Raw genomic sequence first — 17,593 nt, 5'->3', positions numbered from 1 at the left:
GCAATGAGGTACAATTAAGTTACCATCTTCATGTGATTTGATGCCTCATAATTTTTCATTGGGAAATTGCTAAAAATTACATTTTCTTCAAATCTTAACTATCCCTTACCACCTCAAGCTGTTGATTAAAAATTTAGTTGAGTTGATAAATCACAACAAAACTTTACTGGAAAAAATGTATATGTCATTGTTAAGTACTATTATGAATGAATAAGGACAGATGGGCAACACTGAATGTTTCCTCTGATTTGTATTAGACTTTTAATAAACTTTGTTTATTAATTAATAACTGGAGAAATTGACTTTTAGCCCCACCAGTATTTAAATTACATTACAGAAAGTACTGAATCTAAACCAATGTGGACAAGGTGTATTTTATTAAAGATCAAAATGTTCATTATATTACGTGCTGTGGGATACATATAAAAGTAGTGTTCATTCAACTTCAACAAGACATTATTTTTCTTATTCTCATATTTATCTTATAACATTTCTTATAATAATTATAAGAAATATAATACATTATTCTCATTTTGTCTTTTTTTTTATTTATGTAGGCGTATGTCTGATGGATTATTTCTGCGTTGTTGTCGAGAGGCTGCTGAAAAATTTCCTGAAGTCAAATTTGAGGAAAGGTATTTAGACACAGTTTGTCTTAATATGGTTCAAGACCCATCAAAATATGATGTTTTGGTTATGCCTAACCTGTATGGTGACATTTTGTCTGATATGTGTGCTGGCTTAGTTGGAGGTCTTGGTCTTACTCCAAGTGGAAATATAGGATTAAATGGAGCCTTGTTTGAATCTGTAAGTATATTCTGTATATAAGATTGTAAAGGTAGACATTTGATGTTTTAATGCTTTTACTTAATATTTAATTTTCAGTTCTATATCGTTTTATCTTTTTTTTTATACTTATCTTATGTTTTCTGTGAATTTATGGATAGCTGTCTACATTTGTGTAATCAGTTGATAAGTAATAATTAACAATAATAATTAATTTGAAGTAATAATTGATTTTAAGACAGAAAACCAATTATTTTAAATTTGCTTGAAGATACTTTATATTAATATAGGAATTAAGAAATTATATTAGGAAAAAATAAAGCAGCTTATAAAAATATATATTTTGCTAATATTCATTGTATTAGTGACTGCCTCCTTACCCATTTTGTTTTTCACAAAAATTGGTACAGTGAATTATTTGCATAGGATATTGATACTATTCAGTTTTTGAGGAAACCAGACTAAGTATGGATTCAGGAAATATGGACTATGGAGTTACACCTTGAAAGTGTAAATTTGTGTTATTTGAGTAGCTCAGAAGCCAATGTGGTTAAGTCCATTTTTTATATTTTCTGATTTTTGTAAATTTTAATGGAATAAATAACATTATTGGTTATTAAAGGATTTACTCATTGCTTCGTTTGTTGTAGGTCAGACAGCCCTTTTTTTTATACCTTCTGAATATGTTTTAGCCATTTTAGCCATTGTGAGTAAGTCCACTTTTTATAAAAAAATTTTACATTGAAATAAAAACTAAATTAGTCTTCTTCTTTCAATATTTGTTGGTAAATAACTGAAAAACAACAAATTCATAATAACTGTAACTGTTACTTCTGCTGTTCAGAATTGTTTGAGACACGACATGAAAAGAATGCAAATTTTTATTGAGTTTTATGTATGTGTTTTCTTTTAATTTGAAATATCTAAACTTTGGTTAAAACATAAAAATATTACATTGAAGTGTTTGTGAAAATTATTGTGTTATCGAAAACATTAAATATTTTTTCTGTAATAACTGTAAAAACTCTGACTTATTAAAATAATAAAAATAGATTTATTATAAGGGTATAAAAAATTAAAATGTCAAGAGAAATAGAACACAATGAAAGTGAAATGCCATTTTATCCTAATTCAAGGAGAATTAATCATATCAATACTGATACATCGTCAGATAACGAAAATGTAGATAATAATGCAAATGACCGAGAATTTGGTAGGAAACGTAGCAAGAATCCTGGTAAATGGGCTCAAAATACTGAAATACAAAAAAGGATACCAGGTAAACAATATCTAAATAGAAATAAAGAGAATAATTCCTGCAAAGAAATTTGATAAACCTTGTAACTGTTTACAGCTTTGTAATTGCAACATAACCTTTTCTCAAAGAAAGACGGTGATGAAAAGTTTTATACAAGCGCTTAATGGTCATCATAAGCAAAATATTTTTTTAAGGAGTTTGATTAGATTTTGTGCTCTCAAAAGACAATGACCCAGAAATAACACCAAAGGATCAAGATCTCAGTATTTTGAATATTTTATTTGATTTAACAGTCAAAATGTTGGTGTTTACAAAAAATATTTTAAAGAAACATATCAAATTAGCAACGGGCGACTTATAATTGTTGTTCAAAGGAAGATCTAAAGGACCAATGAGAGCAGCATATTCCAGGTAACAAAATAGATGATTCCCATGTAATAAAAGATATAAGTTCATTTCCTGCTATTTCAAGTCATTATACAAGAGCTCATAATCCCAGACACCGATACTTGGATTCAGACCTTTCTATTGCAAAAATGTATAATGTGTATGTCGAATAATGTAATGAAATTTAAAGCCAGCTAAGATTCATTGCCAATTAGTGAAGTTTGTGGTAGTGAGTGATGGAATGATAAGAGAATGGTTTAGATGTTTAATAAAGGATGCGAAAATACGAGCAAACTGTACCAGTAAATGAAAAGTTTTACTACCAAATATTTTCGACAAAATTTAACTTGTCAAAAATGTGATTATTTGGTAACAAAAAAACAATCTACAAAAGATGAAGAAAAACATGTGGCTAAAGTTGAACACTACAAACATTTGCGAAATGCAGAAATTGCTCGTAATAGTATGGTTAATGATTGATTAAGAGCTTCAGATGAAATGTACATGTTTAATTTTGATTTAGAAAAAGCATTATCATTTCCAAAACTTTCCACACCAGTGGCTTATTACATGAGAGACATATGTATATAATCTTGGTTTTCATGATTTTTTTTTTTAAACTAACGAGGGCTACATGTATGTTTGGCCTGTAACCCTAGGATCATGGGGTTCACAAGAAGTGTCATGATGTTTAACTAAACACATTAAATTATATGCAAGGGATTTTCTAAAATTTATAATGTATTTAGATTTGTGTACAGGACAGAATCATAATATAAAAACTATTAAGTTTCTGAAATTTATTCAGAGTTAAGGCATAAAAGTTGAATCAATTGAGCTTAAATTTTTATTAAGTGGGCACAGTTATTTGCCCAATGACACCGATTTTGCAGTTATTGAAGCTCATGCAAAAAAAAATCAGTATATTTTCTTATAATCCTAGCAACTGGTATTACATAATTCAAATTAGTAAATGAAAAAACCCTTTCAGTGTTTTCAAAATGAATCACCAAGATTTCTTTTCTACAAAACCATTGGAAGATGCTATTACCAACAAAAAAAAATCAAGTGGAATATCAGTCAATTGACTTAATATGCGACAGATAAAATTAGAAAGGTCAAACCCAAGCAGCAATTAAGTTCAAATATAATTTTGACAAGGATGATACCTTTCATGTAATTGACATAAAAAAAAAATCAAAATAGGTAGGCCAGCAATCTTAAAAAATATAAATCAACCATTATTGTATCCTAATGGTAGAACAGTTTCAAAATAAACAAAAAAGAACATGATGAATTTATTAAAGTATATACCTCTAATGAAACACAACTTTTACAGGACATTAAGATCAAAATTTGATCATGTTGATCATGATCAAAATTTGACATTTAAGAACATGTGGAGATCAAAATTAGATTTGGATAACTCGGGAGAAGGAGATGTTTCTTATTATGAATAAACATAAAACAGATGACAACAAATGTTATTGTATTATTTTTACATAAATTTCTTATATTTTTCAGCTGCCAAAAGGTATAAGTCCTAAAGTTTTTAAGATGCTGCCATTGTCCCAATAAATACTTGCGTTTTTATTTACACATCCTGTATATAACATGTTTTGTTTTGTAGCAGAGCCTACCCTTAGATAAAAAGCATTATATACTTTACAGATCAAATTAATAAACCAAACATTTTAAAAATTAATGTATTAAAAACATTAACTTCCTCAATTTTTGTTTTCTGGAATTAACCTCATTGGCTTCTGAGTGACTCATTTTTTACTCTTGTAATTTTTTTTAATTTTAAACTGAATTTCTTATTTTGATTTTATATATAATAACTTTAAACAGTTTACCTTTCAAAAAAATTGATCTCCTTAATTTCTTAGTTTTTTGCTGTTTTAATAATTCATTTTATGAAAGTTTCTTTTACATTTTCCATTACTTTAAAAATAAATTAAAGAAATATCTAAAAAATAATTAAAGTACAAACTTACAAACTTCCTGTTTATGTGGATTTTAAAATTTAACTCTTTCCTAAGTATTAGCAGTGGAGATAATGCTTTGAAGTTTTTTTTCTGGAGGAAAATCTCAAAAAATCCACACCAAATAAAATTCATCATTTTAGATGTTAAGTGTTAACAAAAAACCAGGCTATAGTTTTTTACTGTATATTAGGCATCAAAGTGTAATGGCAGCAGTAAAGTGTAGCACATACAATACAAGAATTAGAGAGTAGTAGATAGAGAATGAGAAGAATCAGAGAAGCAGATATATGTATCAGAAGCAATATATATTCCTGAATTTATCAGAAGAATATGAACACACTTCCAATTAAACAGCATTACAATATGAAATTCATATTAGTTGTGATAAACCTTTTATTTGTTTTGGACAATTTGAGCACCTTGGTTATTATTAAACTTCACACTAATTTAATTATTATTGTTACCAACAATTTTAATTTATTTACATATAAAAATTATTTTGTCATTTTATGTTTATTAATCTCTGAAAAACATTTTAAGAACCTTAAATCACTTATTTTCCATTTGCCAAAAATATTATGGAGTAATAACCATAATAGCATTATTTTTTTTATATTTTTTTTTTTTATGAATTTTTGTAGTTTTTTGTAACATAGGAAACTACTTTGTGAAATTATTATAAACTAATTTTAGTTAAATTATAAAGTTACCATTTATTTATTTGTTTGACATTTTAGAATATTTTTTATACACTTCCTCAGGTGAGCACATTTTATGGTGGGAAACATTATAATTCTACATTTAATTTTCTACATGTGTATTAAATGTTTCAAAATTTCAGTGAAAAATATTGAAAAAACTAATGGTTTTCTTTTTCGTTCAAGGTGAAAGTATAATGATATATTTTTCAAATCTTTATTTTAGTAAAGTAGTGGAAGTATATTCAGAATATCATTTTACTGAAATTAATCTTTTTAAGGTTCATATTATTCCTCTGTACTGCTATATTACTTTTTAAATTCTATTAATATAAACCATCTAGTACAGAATATTGAGATAAGACATACATTAATTTAATTTATCATGAACGTACTTTCACAGGATCGAGCATCCTCAATCATGATTAAATATATCATCTTCAGTAATGTTAGAAACATTACATCATGTTCATGGTTTATTTTAATATTTTTATATGTAATTTAATTAAATATTTCAACATGTCTGAGGATGCAGGATCCCACAAAATACTTTCACGGTAAAATTAAGGTAATAGCCATGTCTTATTTCAGTATTGTGTACTAGGTGGTTTATATTAATAGAATTAAAAATATATTCAGAATAGCACAGACATCATGATAGCATCTGATTTCTTAGCACTGTGTTGTTTTTAGTTTTTTTTTTAATAGAACTAAAAGATACCAGAAGTAACAGAACTCAGTAGACTCAATAGAACTACAATACAACTATAATAACTGTAAAGTATTAGTTTTCTATTACAAACTATTACTTACAGTTTCTAATAGAACTATAATTTAACATTCAGAGGCTACTAATGCTATCAGAATGATGTTTGATAAGCATACGTGTATGCTAGGCATCCTTCATAGCATTTTGCATTTAAGTTCCAGACCTTATTCTGACTTCTACTCTTTTATAAAAACCTAGCATATTTTCCCTTTCTAGAAAATAACAATCTTGTGTAATACATAAATTTCTTATTTTGCTGTTTCTACATTCCTAATTATTTCTTCAGCCATTTTTCTACTGCTATCTATGATTAAAATAAGAAATTATATCTGGATATTTATTTTAAGTTATTTAAACAATTTTCTTTGTATAAAATATAATAATTCAATGTCTTCAAGAAAAATGTTAAAAACCCATGTTTATAAGTTTGCCAATCATCCACATGATGATTTGGTCATGTCTGAAATATCAACCTTTCTTTATATCTGTTGTGACCTTTGATCATACTAGGCTTTGATGTTATTTTTTCTCGGTCATCAATCTTTTTTTCTCATCATTTCCGATGAATGTATTGGTGAAAATTAATAATACTGGAGCCTTAGCTATTAATTTGTTATAACTAAAATAAACTATAGTCTACCTCTAGTTTATTACTTATTTCATCTGGTAATCCTTATCTATTAGACCCAATAGTTCTAGTGAAAACTGTGTTTTCAGTGTACTGATTAGCAAAAAAGATGATGAAGAAACTTTTCTCTAAAAATATGATATTCTTTTCAGTCATTGCACAAATATAACATTTTTTTTAGCGCATTCTATTCCCATACAAATCTTCTTTATAACAAAACAAATTAAGAATATACACACAGTATTCATAATTCAATATCCTACTTACAATGATGTTTGTTTGGTGAAGAGGGAAATACCTGTCTTGCTTCCATACTCACTGAAAACATATATTGAAGGGGTATACAAATATTATAGAACTCTGACAAGATGATCAAATAATGGTTGAAATTTATCACAGGAATTATAAATCTGGTTCATTATTTTTTGGAAATTTTTTGTTAGTTACATGGAAAAATTTATCATTTCAAATCATTTATCGAAAACATATTTCTGTAACTAATAAGTACTGTGTTGTGCTAATAGACGACTTTATTGAAAAATTTTTGATTAAAGTATATGCAATAAAAATTTCTTATTTGTGTTCTGAAACAGCAATCTATGAATTTAATCAAGATGATATGTTGTGTGGGGTGTAACATAGTTATCAATATCTGTCAAATTCTTTCATCTATTATTACTACTATACTGAATAGGAGTTATGATTGTGGGACAGTGTTTTGGACTTGATGATTTTAAAAATGAAAAATTGTGAGAGCTGTGAATCATTAATTTTTGTCAAATTATGGTCATAACTATTAGCATCAGAATCCTCTGAATCACTTATCATTTCTCTGTTTATTACTACAGAATTATTTGTAATATCTGTTCAAATTTCTATGTCACGTTTTAACATTGTTTGCATCTTCAGTTATGAAATTTGTACTGGGTAAAAATATCTAACTTCCCTCTGTTTAAGTTGTTTACTGCATTCCCTTCGTTTGGAAATGCAGTAACTTTCCCTTTGTTTACTGCATTCTGGGATATAATGAGAGATTATTTTCATAAACATTAGAAAACAAATCTGAATTATCATAATTTGAAAATTCCTACCAACTTCTGTTTCATTATGTTTTACTGTCACTCATTTTATCGAGATTAGAAAAAAACCAGAAAACAAACTACAACAGCTACATAGTATGAATTTGTTTTTAAACAGTAATGAAAGCAACAGATATGCACAGTTCCCATCTGCAATAACATCTCTTCTAAAACAGCTGTTTTTTAACATTTTTTTAATCATAAAAATTCTTTTACATTGATGTTATGAAAAAATAATGTTAAAAGAAACATGTATTTTAGACCAGTAATGTGTTCCAGCTGGTATTTTTAGTTAGGATAGAAACTTTTCAGTATATCATAAGTCATCTTTAAAAGGTTATTGTTATTTTCTAATCTTTTTTATTATAGGTTCATGGTACAGCACCAGATATTGCAGGTAAAGATTTAGCTAATCCTACAGCATTGTTGTTATCTGGTGTAATGATGTTACGCCACATGGAATTAAATGAGCATGCTGATGATATAGAAAAAGCTTGTCTAGATGTAATAAAAGAAAGCAAATATCGAACTGGTGATCTTGGAGGTAATTCAAAATGCTCAGAATTCACAGATGCAATCTGTCAGAAATTAAGTTAAACAAGTTCTTTATTAGAAAGGAATTAATAATAAATAAAGAAATCTCTAGGTAGCAAATTTAATTGAAATATTTATGTAGGATTCAGTTAGAGAATTAATTTATTTATTTCATAGCTATATTTCATTTAGAATAATTTCGTTTGTAACCTTAATAAAGCGGCGAGTCATTTATGTTGTAATGTTTCAGTTTGTAATTCAATTTTAATTCACATTATTATCTTATGTACTCTTTAGTTTCATGTTATTTATATTATTTCATTAGTAAATAACTAGGAATTTAAATTTTGTTTTTAATGAATTCATTTTAGTAGTAGAAGCTATTTAGAATTTATTGATTTTTTTTCCTATTTATTTGATATTTTAATTTTTTTGAGTTCATTTTTATTATTGTTTTAATGTGTAATACTTGGTCAAATTTTATTTCTTTTCATGTATGAACACATGTTATATCAACTTATCCATTTATGTTCTTCATTTTGTTATTACATTTCTAATAAGTATTTTTTATCTGTGATATACAAAACATGAAGAATACAAAAAAAATTATAAATTTAATTACTATATATGTTTGTTTTCTTGTTCTGATAATTTTTGTTATTTAAAGTTTAACTGCTACAAAAGTAATATTAATATTTACAATTCTTATTATATTACATAATAATATTAATTTTTAATTCGTGAATTTAAAATTAGGAACAATTTTTTCTAATTGATATTTGATTAATGAAACACTATCATGTAACTAGTGTATTTTTATGGATGAATATTTATTAATGTGTACTTTTATTTATTAGCCGTACTTGTTACCCTTCTTTTATATCACACAATAAAATGTATTCTGACTTATAGTGGTTTTCTTTTTTATTTCTTTTTTAATAAAAATGTTATTAATGCTATGTAACTAACTAATACATCAATTGTGTAGTTTGTTGTGTAATGATATGAACTAGATTGTGAAATAAACATTTTTTTTGTATTTTTTAAAAAGCTAAATATAAATTTTAATTCAGTGTTGTTTTATAGAATTTTGTTCTATCTGTAATTGAATAAAAAGTTTGTCAGCTGTCATACTGATTAAAGACAATTTTTTCGAAGTGATAGTTCAGTTATTTTTTTTTTATCTTAACTTTCTTTTATCTTTTTACAAGACTGCCCAAAATGGTGTATAATGTATTTAGGGTATATATATATATATGTATGTTTGTTCCACCATAGCAGCTCAACATTCTGTTGAGCTGCTATCGTGAAATCGATTTAGATGTATTACTCCGCATAGGAATCCTTACATTACTGAGAGTCATAGGCTACATAAATATGTATATATATTAGTAGAGATTTGCCAGTTGAAGCACAAACTTTAATGAATTGTGAATTGTAAGCTGGGTTTAAACTGAATGATCCAAATTAGTTGAATGAATAATATTACATAAATAATAGAATTAGATTTACTTTAACTAAAGTAAAGTAGGGTAAATAAATATTTAAAAATGATGGGGGCTTCCTGTGGGGACTGCATGTAAGGCTAGAGTTGCAAGGTGATGCGAGCACATTATGTGAGGCTAGACCAGTCATCACCATCAACTGGTAACAAATGGGGTGCTCTTATAATATCTCGCAAACAATCGTCCAATTTTCAAAATTCAGACTGGGTATTTGCTAGTATAATACGAAATCAGATGGAACCAAACCAGAACAAAAATTAACTGATAAACTCAGAAAAATCAAGTGGCTGTGCCTGTGCTGCATTGAGACCAGCTTGAGCCTGGCAAGCTCTCACAAATGGTCTTTGTAGAGTTTGATGACGTATAATTAGAAATAGTGCTGTCAGCAGATCGAGGATCAAGGCCACTATTATCGAATTTGATGCTTAAGGGGGCAGGACAAAGTGGAACAGCGCATGCTGCCACTAATATTGTGCTAGGCTGTGACTGTGCATAAACTACAAAGGGCTTACATAACACTGAGTTACATGAGAATTGGAGAGTTTAGCCATTAGTTGTTTGGATCCCAGAAAATTGTTGTATGATCTGCACAATAAAGTCTCTCAAGAAACACTTCAGAAATCTCATTTAGGTTTAGAATGGTATATGCCAATTAAATAAGTAAACTGAAATGTTTACAGCTTCCTCATTTGGCTCAGTGCGTTAAATAAGTTATATCCATAGGTTTTATAATTATAAATTTTTCTCTATGATCACTAAAACGTATTAAATAATAAAAACAATTATAAAAGTTAAAAAACACAACTGCCAAAAAAGTAAAAATAAATTTAACTTAAATATGGCAATAAATTGAATTAAAAAAAAGAAAACAAGCTATGGAAATAAAGGACTAAACATCATTATGCTGTATTTAATTAAATTAAATAATGGGTGACCAATATACTTTCAGGCCATTTTAATCTGTTTAAATATATTTTTCATGTTGTAGAAATAGCAGGATTTAAAGTTGTCTAATGATAAAGTTCTCACCAGTTCTTATATCGATAAGAAAATTTTGTCCTTCAATGAAAATATTTAAATGCAGTTGGGGAGGGGGCTATTTAATATAGAATAATTACTATTCAGAGCCACTGCATTTAAATATCTTTGTTGAATGATAAAATTTTCTTATTTTAAACCAGTTAAAGAACTGGTGAGAACATTATTTTATTTAATTAAATATTGCATAATGATGATTAGTCCTTTATTTACATACCTTGTTTTCTTTTTTTTTAGTTTGATTTATTGTCGTTTTTAAGTTCAGTTTATTTTCTTTTTTTGGCAGTTGTTTTTTTTTTATAATTGTGTTTTATTAATTCAAATTATATAGTTAGTGTTTTGCAGTATAAATTTTTTAAATTTATTTAATGCATGTTTGAAAATGCATTTCAAAAAATAAAACACTACAAACTGTAAATCAAATGTAACTTGTAGAAAGCACTATTGCTGTCACCCAACTAGCACCTAAACGGAACATTGAAAGCTGATCCCTATTTCTTAAGTAATGTTAACAAATACAGACTCCGTAGACATTATTTGTCTTATAATTATTTAGCATTTCTGTTAACTCTAATAGAATGCAGCAATTGTTGAATTTAGTTCAGACTAAAGCCAAATGCTTATGTATCTAAATAGTTAAAAAGTTAATAAAAACAGATGAAATGTTGAATGATATTCACATCCTAGGATGTGTAAGGATCATCAGTACCCTAAAGGTATTACGATTTACTGAAATTATACATTTCTTTATTTCATACTATGTTAACTATAATTGGCTTACACCCAATTCCAGTTACCTTCTCTTGTTTTCTTTTTTATAATAAGAAACTATTTTTTTAGCATATGAAAAATTCTAAACCCAACTGAGCTTAAAAACCTATATGAAAAAAGAGTTGCTACCACTGTACCATTGGCTGGCAAAACGTTCTAAGGAAAGTATATGAGAGGAGGAAATAAGAAATGTTTAGACCATTTTCTACAGGAAGGTCAAACTCTATATGGGGATTTGGCTATCTAGACAGGTGAATGAACTTTCTGTAACAAATATATTATATATTTATGAATAATTACAAAAAAAAATTATTCAGTACTATAATACTGTTAACAAATTACTGTAAATATGTATATATTGTATTTACAAGCTGATGGTTAATGCTAAATTATTCACACACACAAGAGTATAAAAAATTGAAAATTTATAATTACAGAAAAAATCAATAAAGAATTGAATCATGACAAAATGATATAAATTTGAAAATTTTTGAAATCTTATATGAGAAAAAACAGAGTTTAGTTCTATTGGAAGAAAAAAAAATAAAATAAAATAATAGGGTAAAAGTTTTAAATATATTTGTTTCTTTTTTTTTTACGTGTAATTTTTTCATCTTCCAGTAATACGAGACAGGTTTCAAAAGTAAGAGCCAGTTGCTAATAAAAAGTGTTTAGCAATGATAAGTATTTCATATGCACAGCAGCTTCAACCACTTAATTAGATAGATATTGACCTCCGTGTCAGTCTGTTGTTTACCTACTGTGATTAGTGATTGCTACCAAAGTAGACATCCCATTAATGGTGAAATCCGGAGTGTAGTTTGATTTTTCAACATGAAAGGTTAAAATGCTTTTTAAATTCATTGTGAATTATGTGAAATTTATAGTTTTACAGTTATGAGTAAAGGAAAGGTAAGAGTGTTGTGAGTTTAATGAAGGCCATATAAATGTTCATGAGGAATACCTATAGTTTAAAAAGCCGAGAAGTTAATGTAAAAGTTTAAGAACTGATGATTTACAATTAGTGTTAAAGCAAAATTTCACACAGTACAGAGAAAAAAAGATTACTGCAAAATTAAGCTATCATAGGCTGTATGAAAATTGGTTCCCGAAAATGTTGAGTGATGTACACAAAAACCAAAGTATAACAACTAAATGCATTTTTGAACCACTTCAAGAAGACAAAATATATATAGATTTATTCATTCCATTACATTAGTGAGCGGTGCAAATTTTTTTCCCATACCATCAGTAATGAAATATGAAATTCATGTCAGTGTTGAGTTTAAATAATCCATGAAGTATCATTCAAGTTCAGTGAAACCAAAAATTTAAGGAAGCCCAATCAGCTTGAATGATCTTGCAAATGTTTTATGGAACAAAAAGTGTACCCTACTAACGGATTTCAGGGAGCTGGGAACAACATTCATAATCGTACTTTATAAATATGCTTCATATTTTAAAACCTAGATCAGTATTGTAAATTTGAGTTCATTCTGGTACATTTTCTACTAATTTTGAGTAACATCACATATTGTGGGCTGCATATCATTCATATTGCTTGGAAGTATACTTCATCATGCATCTGCAGTATAAAATATTATAATTTTTAACTAGAAATATTCCAGTTGAATTTTAATTTAACAAAAAATGACCTGCAAAAACTTCTTTTTTTTATAGTGTCGCTTTCATTTCTATTATTCCTTGATCCATCAGTTGGGGTATTATAGTACTATTTGCTGGAAAGAAAAATGTTTTTTTTTTATTTTTACCTCTTTTTGCTGAAGATTGGTTTCCATAATTTTTACTAGTTTTGATTTCAACCCTCACTTTTTGCTTGTTACTGTTAACTTGTTTGTTAACTGGCAAAAAATTAAGTTCTTAAATGCCCTTGATTTTTAGAGGAAATTTAAGATAATCACTGACATGTGAGCAAACAAAAATAGTAAGATATCCTTTTCTTATTTTGTACCAGGATTATACTTTTCTGTTGAAAATGTTCTTTTGGTAGGTTTCCAACTAAAACCGATCTCATCTCAAATTAACAATCAACTATAGTTACACAAGTGTATCTGTTTCCATTAGTCAATTTTCTCATTGCAGGAGCAAGAATCATTATCAACTAGTGAGAGCTAACAGAAATTTTACACTGACTTCATTAACATTATCTTTAACTTTATTCTACTATTTCTGTTATAAGTAATGAAAATAGCTGCATTTCAGGAAACACGTGAGACAAGGGTCAACAGGAGTGCCTGAACTATGTAAAATGAAATCATTAATGCTGAAATTTCTTATGAATTTCAAGAGCTAGACTATGAGATTTCTTAATGCAATCCCAGTCTGTTTGCCACTTGGGCAAGTGTGTCAAAAAAACGAAATAGTTTGACTAAATTATTTAACTTTGAAATTTCTTGCATTAATAGTTTTGCGGTGTAAAAGGTAAGAAAAATGTAATCGGTCAGTCTTCATAAGAAATTTGAAGCTATAATTTTTATGAAGTTATAATTTGTTTAAATATTCAGTTCATTTATATATTAGTATACAGTAAAAGTCTGTTGCAACAAGATTCAAAGGACACAGTATGTGCTCATTATAAACAAATGAGCTTATTAATACCACAAAAAATCTTTCCTTCCAAACTCAAGTAAATAACATATACTCAGCATTAAAGAATTCAACATTTTATATGAAATTTGACTAGAAAAGGTAAGAAAAACAAAAATTAAAATCATATTGCATAAAATTGTAAGCACATAAATATTACTGTACATGCATTAAAATGGGGAGGTTATTTTCAAAATTGAACTTGTATAAATTACAATCTAATATGTACACTTTTAAGTGCCACGTGGATTCACAGAGTTACAGATCTAATGGCTGCGTGAGTCGAATGTGTCACCACATGTTAGGTTTAGTTATATGGCCATGTAACTCCGCTCTGGATTCATAGTTCCTATTAAAACACATGGCCAGTATGTCATGAAACTGTTATTAGCCTGTTGATAGGGAGTCCACACTGGTGTCACATGGCTATTACGTTATGATAAAGTAATGAAATAATGCAGAATATCAGTATTACAATATGATGTTATTTTTAATAACAAAAGCAATTGCAAAAAATCTGCTAGAAAATGGGCTTGAAAGTAAAATATAGATAATAAAATTTCAACTTGAAAATAAAAAAAAAATAACTTTTCAGACAAAATATTTATGTACACCAAAAAAACAGTTCAAGCAAAAGTGTTTTTCACACACCACACATTTATATTTGGTTTGAGTAGTTTTTCGCATGGCAAATCTTCCTGCCTTCGGCCTTTGGCTTTTCTTCATAACATTTATGACATCGCCTTCTTCCTTGTCTGCCAACATCGACAAGGCGGTGAGGTTGGTCTACTGGTGTCGGAGGAGGAGCAATGGCACTAATGTTGATCCTGTCAATTCTTTGAATGCAATGATTTGCATGTTTCCATTTGTAAGCTGATTGTATAAGTATAGCGCATTTACTACATTGGTTCCAAGAAGAATTCCACAGCAAGTTTTCTGTACCACATCTCAGAGACAAGCAATAACTCTTGATTTGGTCCGAAGTATTGATGAATGCCTTCCTTTCCTTTGTTGTATTCTATGACACACTTCGGTTTCTGAACAGGATTGTTTCGTCTCTGAACTTCTATCATATCATCGGTGTGTTTGGTTGTCAACATTAGGACATCTTTTCTGCCATGCCATTTTAACACAACTACACTTGGGGATTATTCTTTCTGTTTCGTTTTAAAGTACCAACCAGGTGAGTGATTCGTTTCAGTAGCTCATGGGCTAGTGCTACTGAGGTGTACCAATTATCAGTGCAGAGTGTACGCCCCTTATCCAGTAGATCGGTCATGAGGGCCATAGTTACTTTAGTAGCAACAGAGCTTTGACCTTTATCATCTCTGCAAATGATGTACTTGGAATCGGCAAAAGAGGATGATTATTATTATCAATTTTGTCAGTAGTAATACTAGGACCAGGCCTACCTGTTTTTTGAATGAACATTCTCTTTTTAGATGGTGGTTCATCTTCAAACTCAGAAGTTGAAGGCTGATATTCGTCTGATAGGTAAACGTTGCTGAAAACTTCATCGGACAACAAATCCTGCCAGTTTTTGTAATTCTTTTTACATTGATTCATAACTTCTGTTCATTTTTCAATAAATAAAACACGTAAACCGAAATACAGAATAATAAAGATTGGGTACAGAACCGATATGTAATATAAAAATTGTAAATGCAGAATAACACAGAACTACTTGTAACTCAATTCGTGAACATAAACTAAAACAGCAAATATATTCGACATTATGGTGGCCAATCATAATGTTTTAACTGTTATTGGCCGCGTGAAGCCAATGCGTCATCACACAAAAAAACAATCGCTAAAAACGTATTTTTTACTCAAATGAGTGATAGTTATTACCAATTCATTTTTTTTTGTGATACTGAATTAAATTATATGAGAAAAAAAACATTGGCCATTAAAATCATTTTACTTCCTGTATAGGCGGCACTCAAAAGTGTTAATTAAACATGCTTAAAAAATATCAGCCCACACAATTCTGTAGGGTTACATCGATAAAATGTTACATTTTTTAACCCAACTTAAAAAAAATTGTCTAGTTGCTTGCTTTTTACTTTTATAACCGAGATCGGTTAAACAAAACAATTTGTTAAACTATTTAATCATTGCTATAAACTCACTGCTGACATTATTTGTTTCATAAGCAATTCTAAACTGTCTTTAACTCATGGACAGAAATGAGTGGATTCTCAGTCATTGTCATCATTTTCACTTTTGTTTTTGCCCGTGTTCCACTTCATTAATTATTTCTTCATCTACTGGACTTTTAGTTATTAAGACAACATCATTGGCAATCATGTAATCATCCATATTACATCACTTAAATACAGTTTTGGAATCAATGGTACAACTCCACTCAGAGTGGTAGTTCTGGTTCATAAACTTCTTCAGTTGCAACTGTAGCAAAACTGGATTTTTTGAATTTTAGTTGAAGATACATTACCCCATCATCTGTTAATTAATCTGATTACATCTAAAACATTTTGATTAAATTCGTTTTTATTTTAAGCAGTGAAATAATTGTACATAGCAATAAACATCTGAAGTGAACTTTGAGTGGACAACGCCTTGATCCATTGACAGTAGCTTTGCAGTAAAGTTTGAAGCAAAACTACAATTTTTATGTTAGTGAGGTAACCAGTACTGGATATGCTTGACAGTTATCAGTTTTTTTTTCAGCTTGCACTCCCAGTTATGAATTTCAGCTTCTAAGACTGTAAAAGTCATGCCTTTATATTGGCTAAGAACTTAACCTGAAGTTTTGACGGTCTTAAAACAACAAAGGTTTTTTAATTTTCCAATGACCAACGTTTTATTTTTTCAATTCGTCATATTTGAACACACAAGAATAGTAAGCCTTACTTTTGAATTCATTCTGCCAATAAATTTTTCTTCAGGAGTTAATTTATAAAAAAGGCCAATTTATCAGCATTAAATATCTTCCCATTCATAACCCAATTTTATTAGTGGCCATTTTTCACCCAGCCAACTGCTAACGTCAGAATTATCTACACTGCCGTTGCCATCGCTAATTTTTGCAAAAATGATTTGATGTCTTATCTTCTTTACCCGAGACTGATTTTTTTTTAAAGCTACCCTTAACTTATCATGGTTCTTCCAAATCGTTGAGACAGTGTAAGTAGAAAGCTGATGAGTTTTACTTATCTCAGAATTAGATTGCTCGTTTTCTCATTTCTCAATAATTTTTAATTTGTTGCAAATGAAAAGATTTTTTCTTTCAATACCTGATATTACTTCTGTGCCATAAAAATTTATCAAAAAACACCACAAGCTTACAGAAAGTACACTAACTCCGTTCTAAGTGAAACAAATGAATGTACTGTACAAAGCAACCCGTTTATCAAATGAATCAACTTCCTGAACTCAACTTTAAAATTACCTTTGCAATCACCACACTAACCTGAGTAAACTTTATAATAGTAGAGGAATGGAATTTCCTAAAATCCAGAAATAGCCAAACAAACTGTTCATGGTTTACTATCGCACCTGGGTTGTTTCTTATTAACCATTTT

General features: G+C 28.6%; 2 protein-coding genes across 2 annotated transcripts in view; one reads left to right on the top strand and one right to left on the bottom strand.

The window, feature by feature from the left end:
* Window positions 1–9,290, top strand: part of Idh3a (isocitrate dehydrogenase [NAD] subunit alpha, mitochondrial) — a 48,208-nt gene extending 38,918 nt beyond the window's left edge. Inside the window, exons 5-6 of the mRNA XM_075355134.1 lie at window positions 558–807; window positions 7,963–9,290. Of these exons, the coding sequence (XP_075211249.1) occupies window positions 558–807; window positions 7,963–8,190 (478 nt within the window). The 3' untranslated portion in view covers window positions 8,191–9,290. The remainder of the gene's footprint in view (window positions 1–557; window positions 808–7,962) is intronic.
* LOC142318738 (protein LSM12-like) overlaps window positions 1–17,593 on the bottom strand; it is a 62,052-nt gene that overhangs the window by 2,766 nt on the left and 41,693 nt on the right. The gene's annotated exons all lie outside the window — the stretch shown is intronic.

The sequence above is a fragment of the Lycorma delicatula genome, chromosome 1, assembly GCF_047948215.1.
Source record: "Lycorma delicatula isolate Av1 chromosome 1, ASM4794821v1, whole genome shotgun sequence".
Taxonomy (NCBI): domain Eukaryota; kingdom Metazoa; phylum Arthropoda; class Insecta; order Hemiptera; family Fulgoridae; genus Lycorma; species Lycorma delicatula.
Note: the sequence above shows the minus strand (reverse complement) of the source record. Positions and strands in the feature narration are given on the sequence as shown.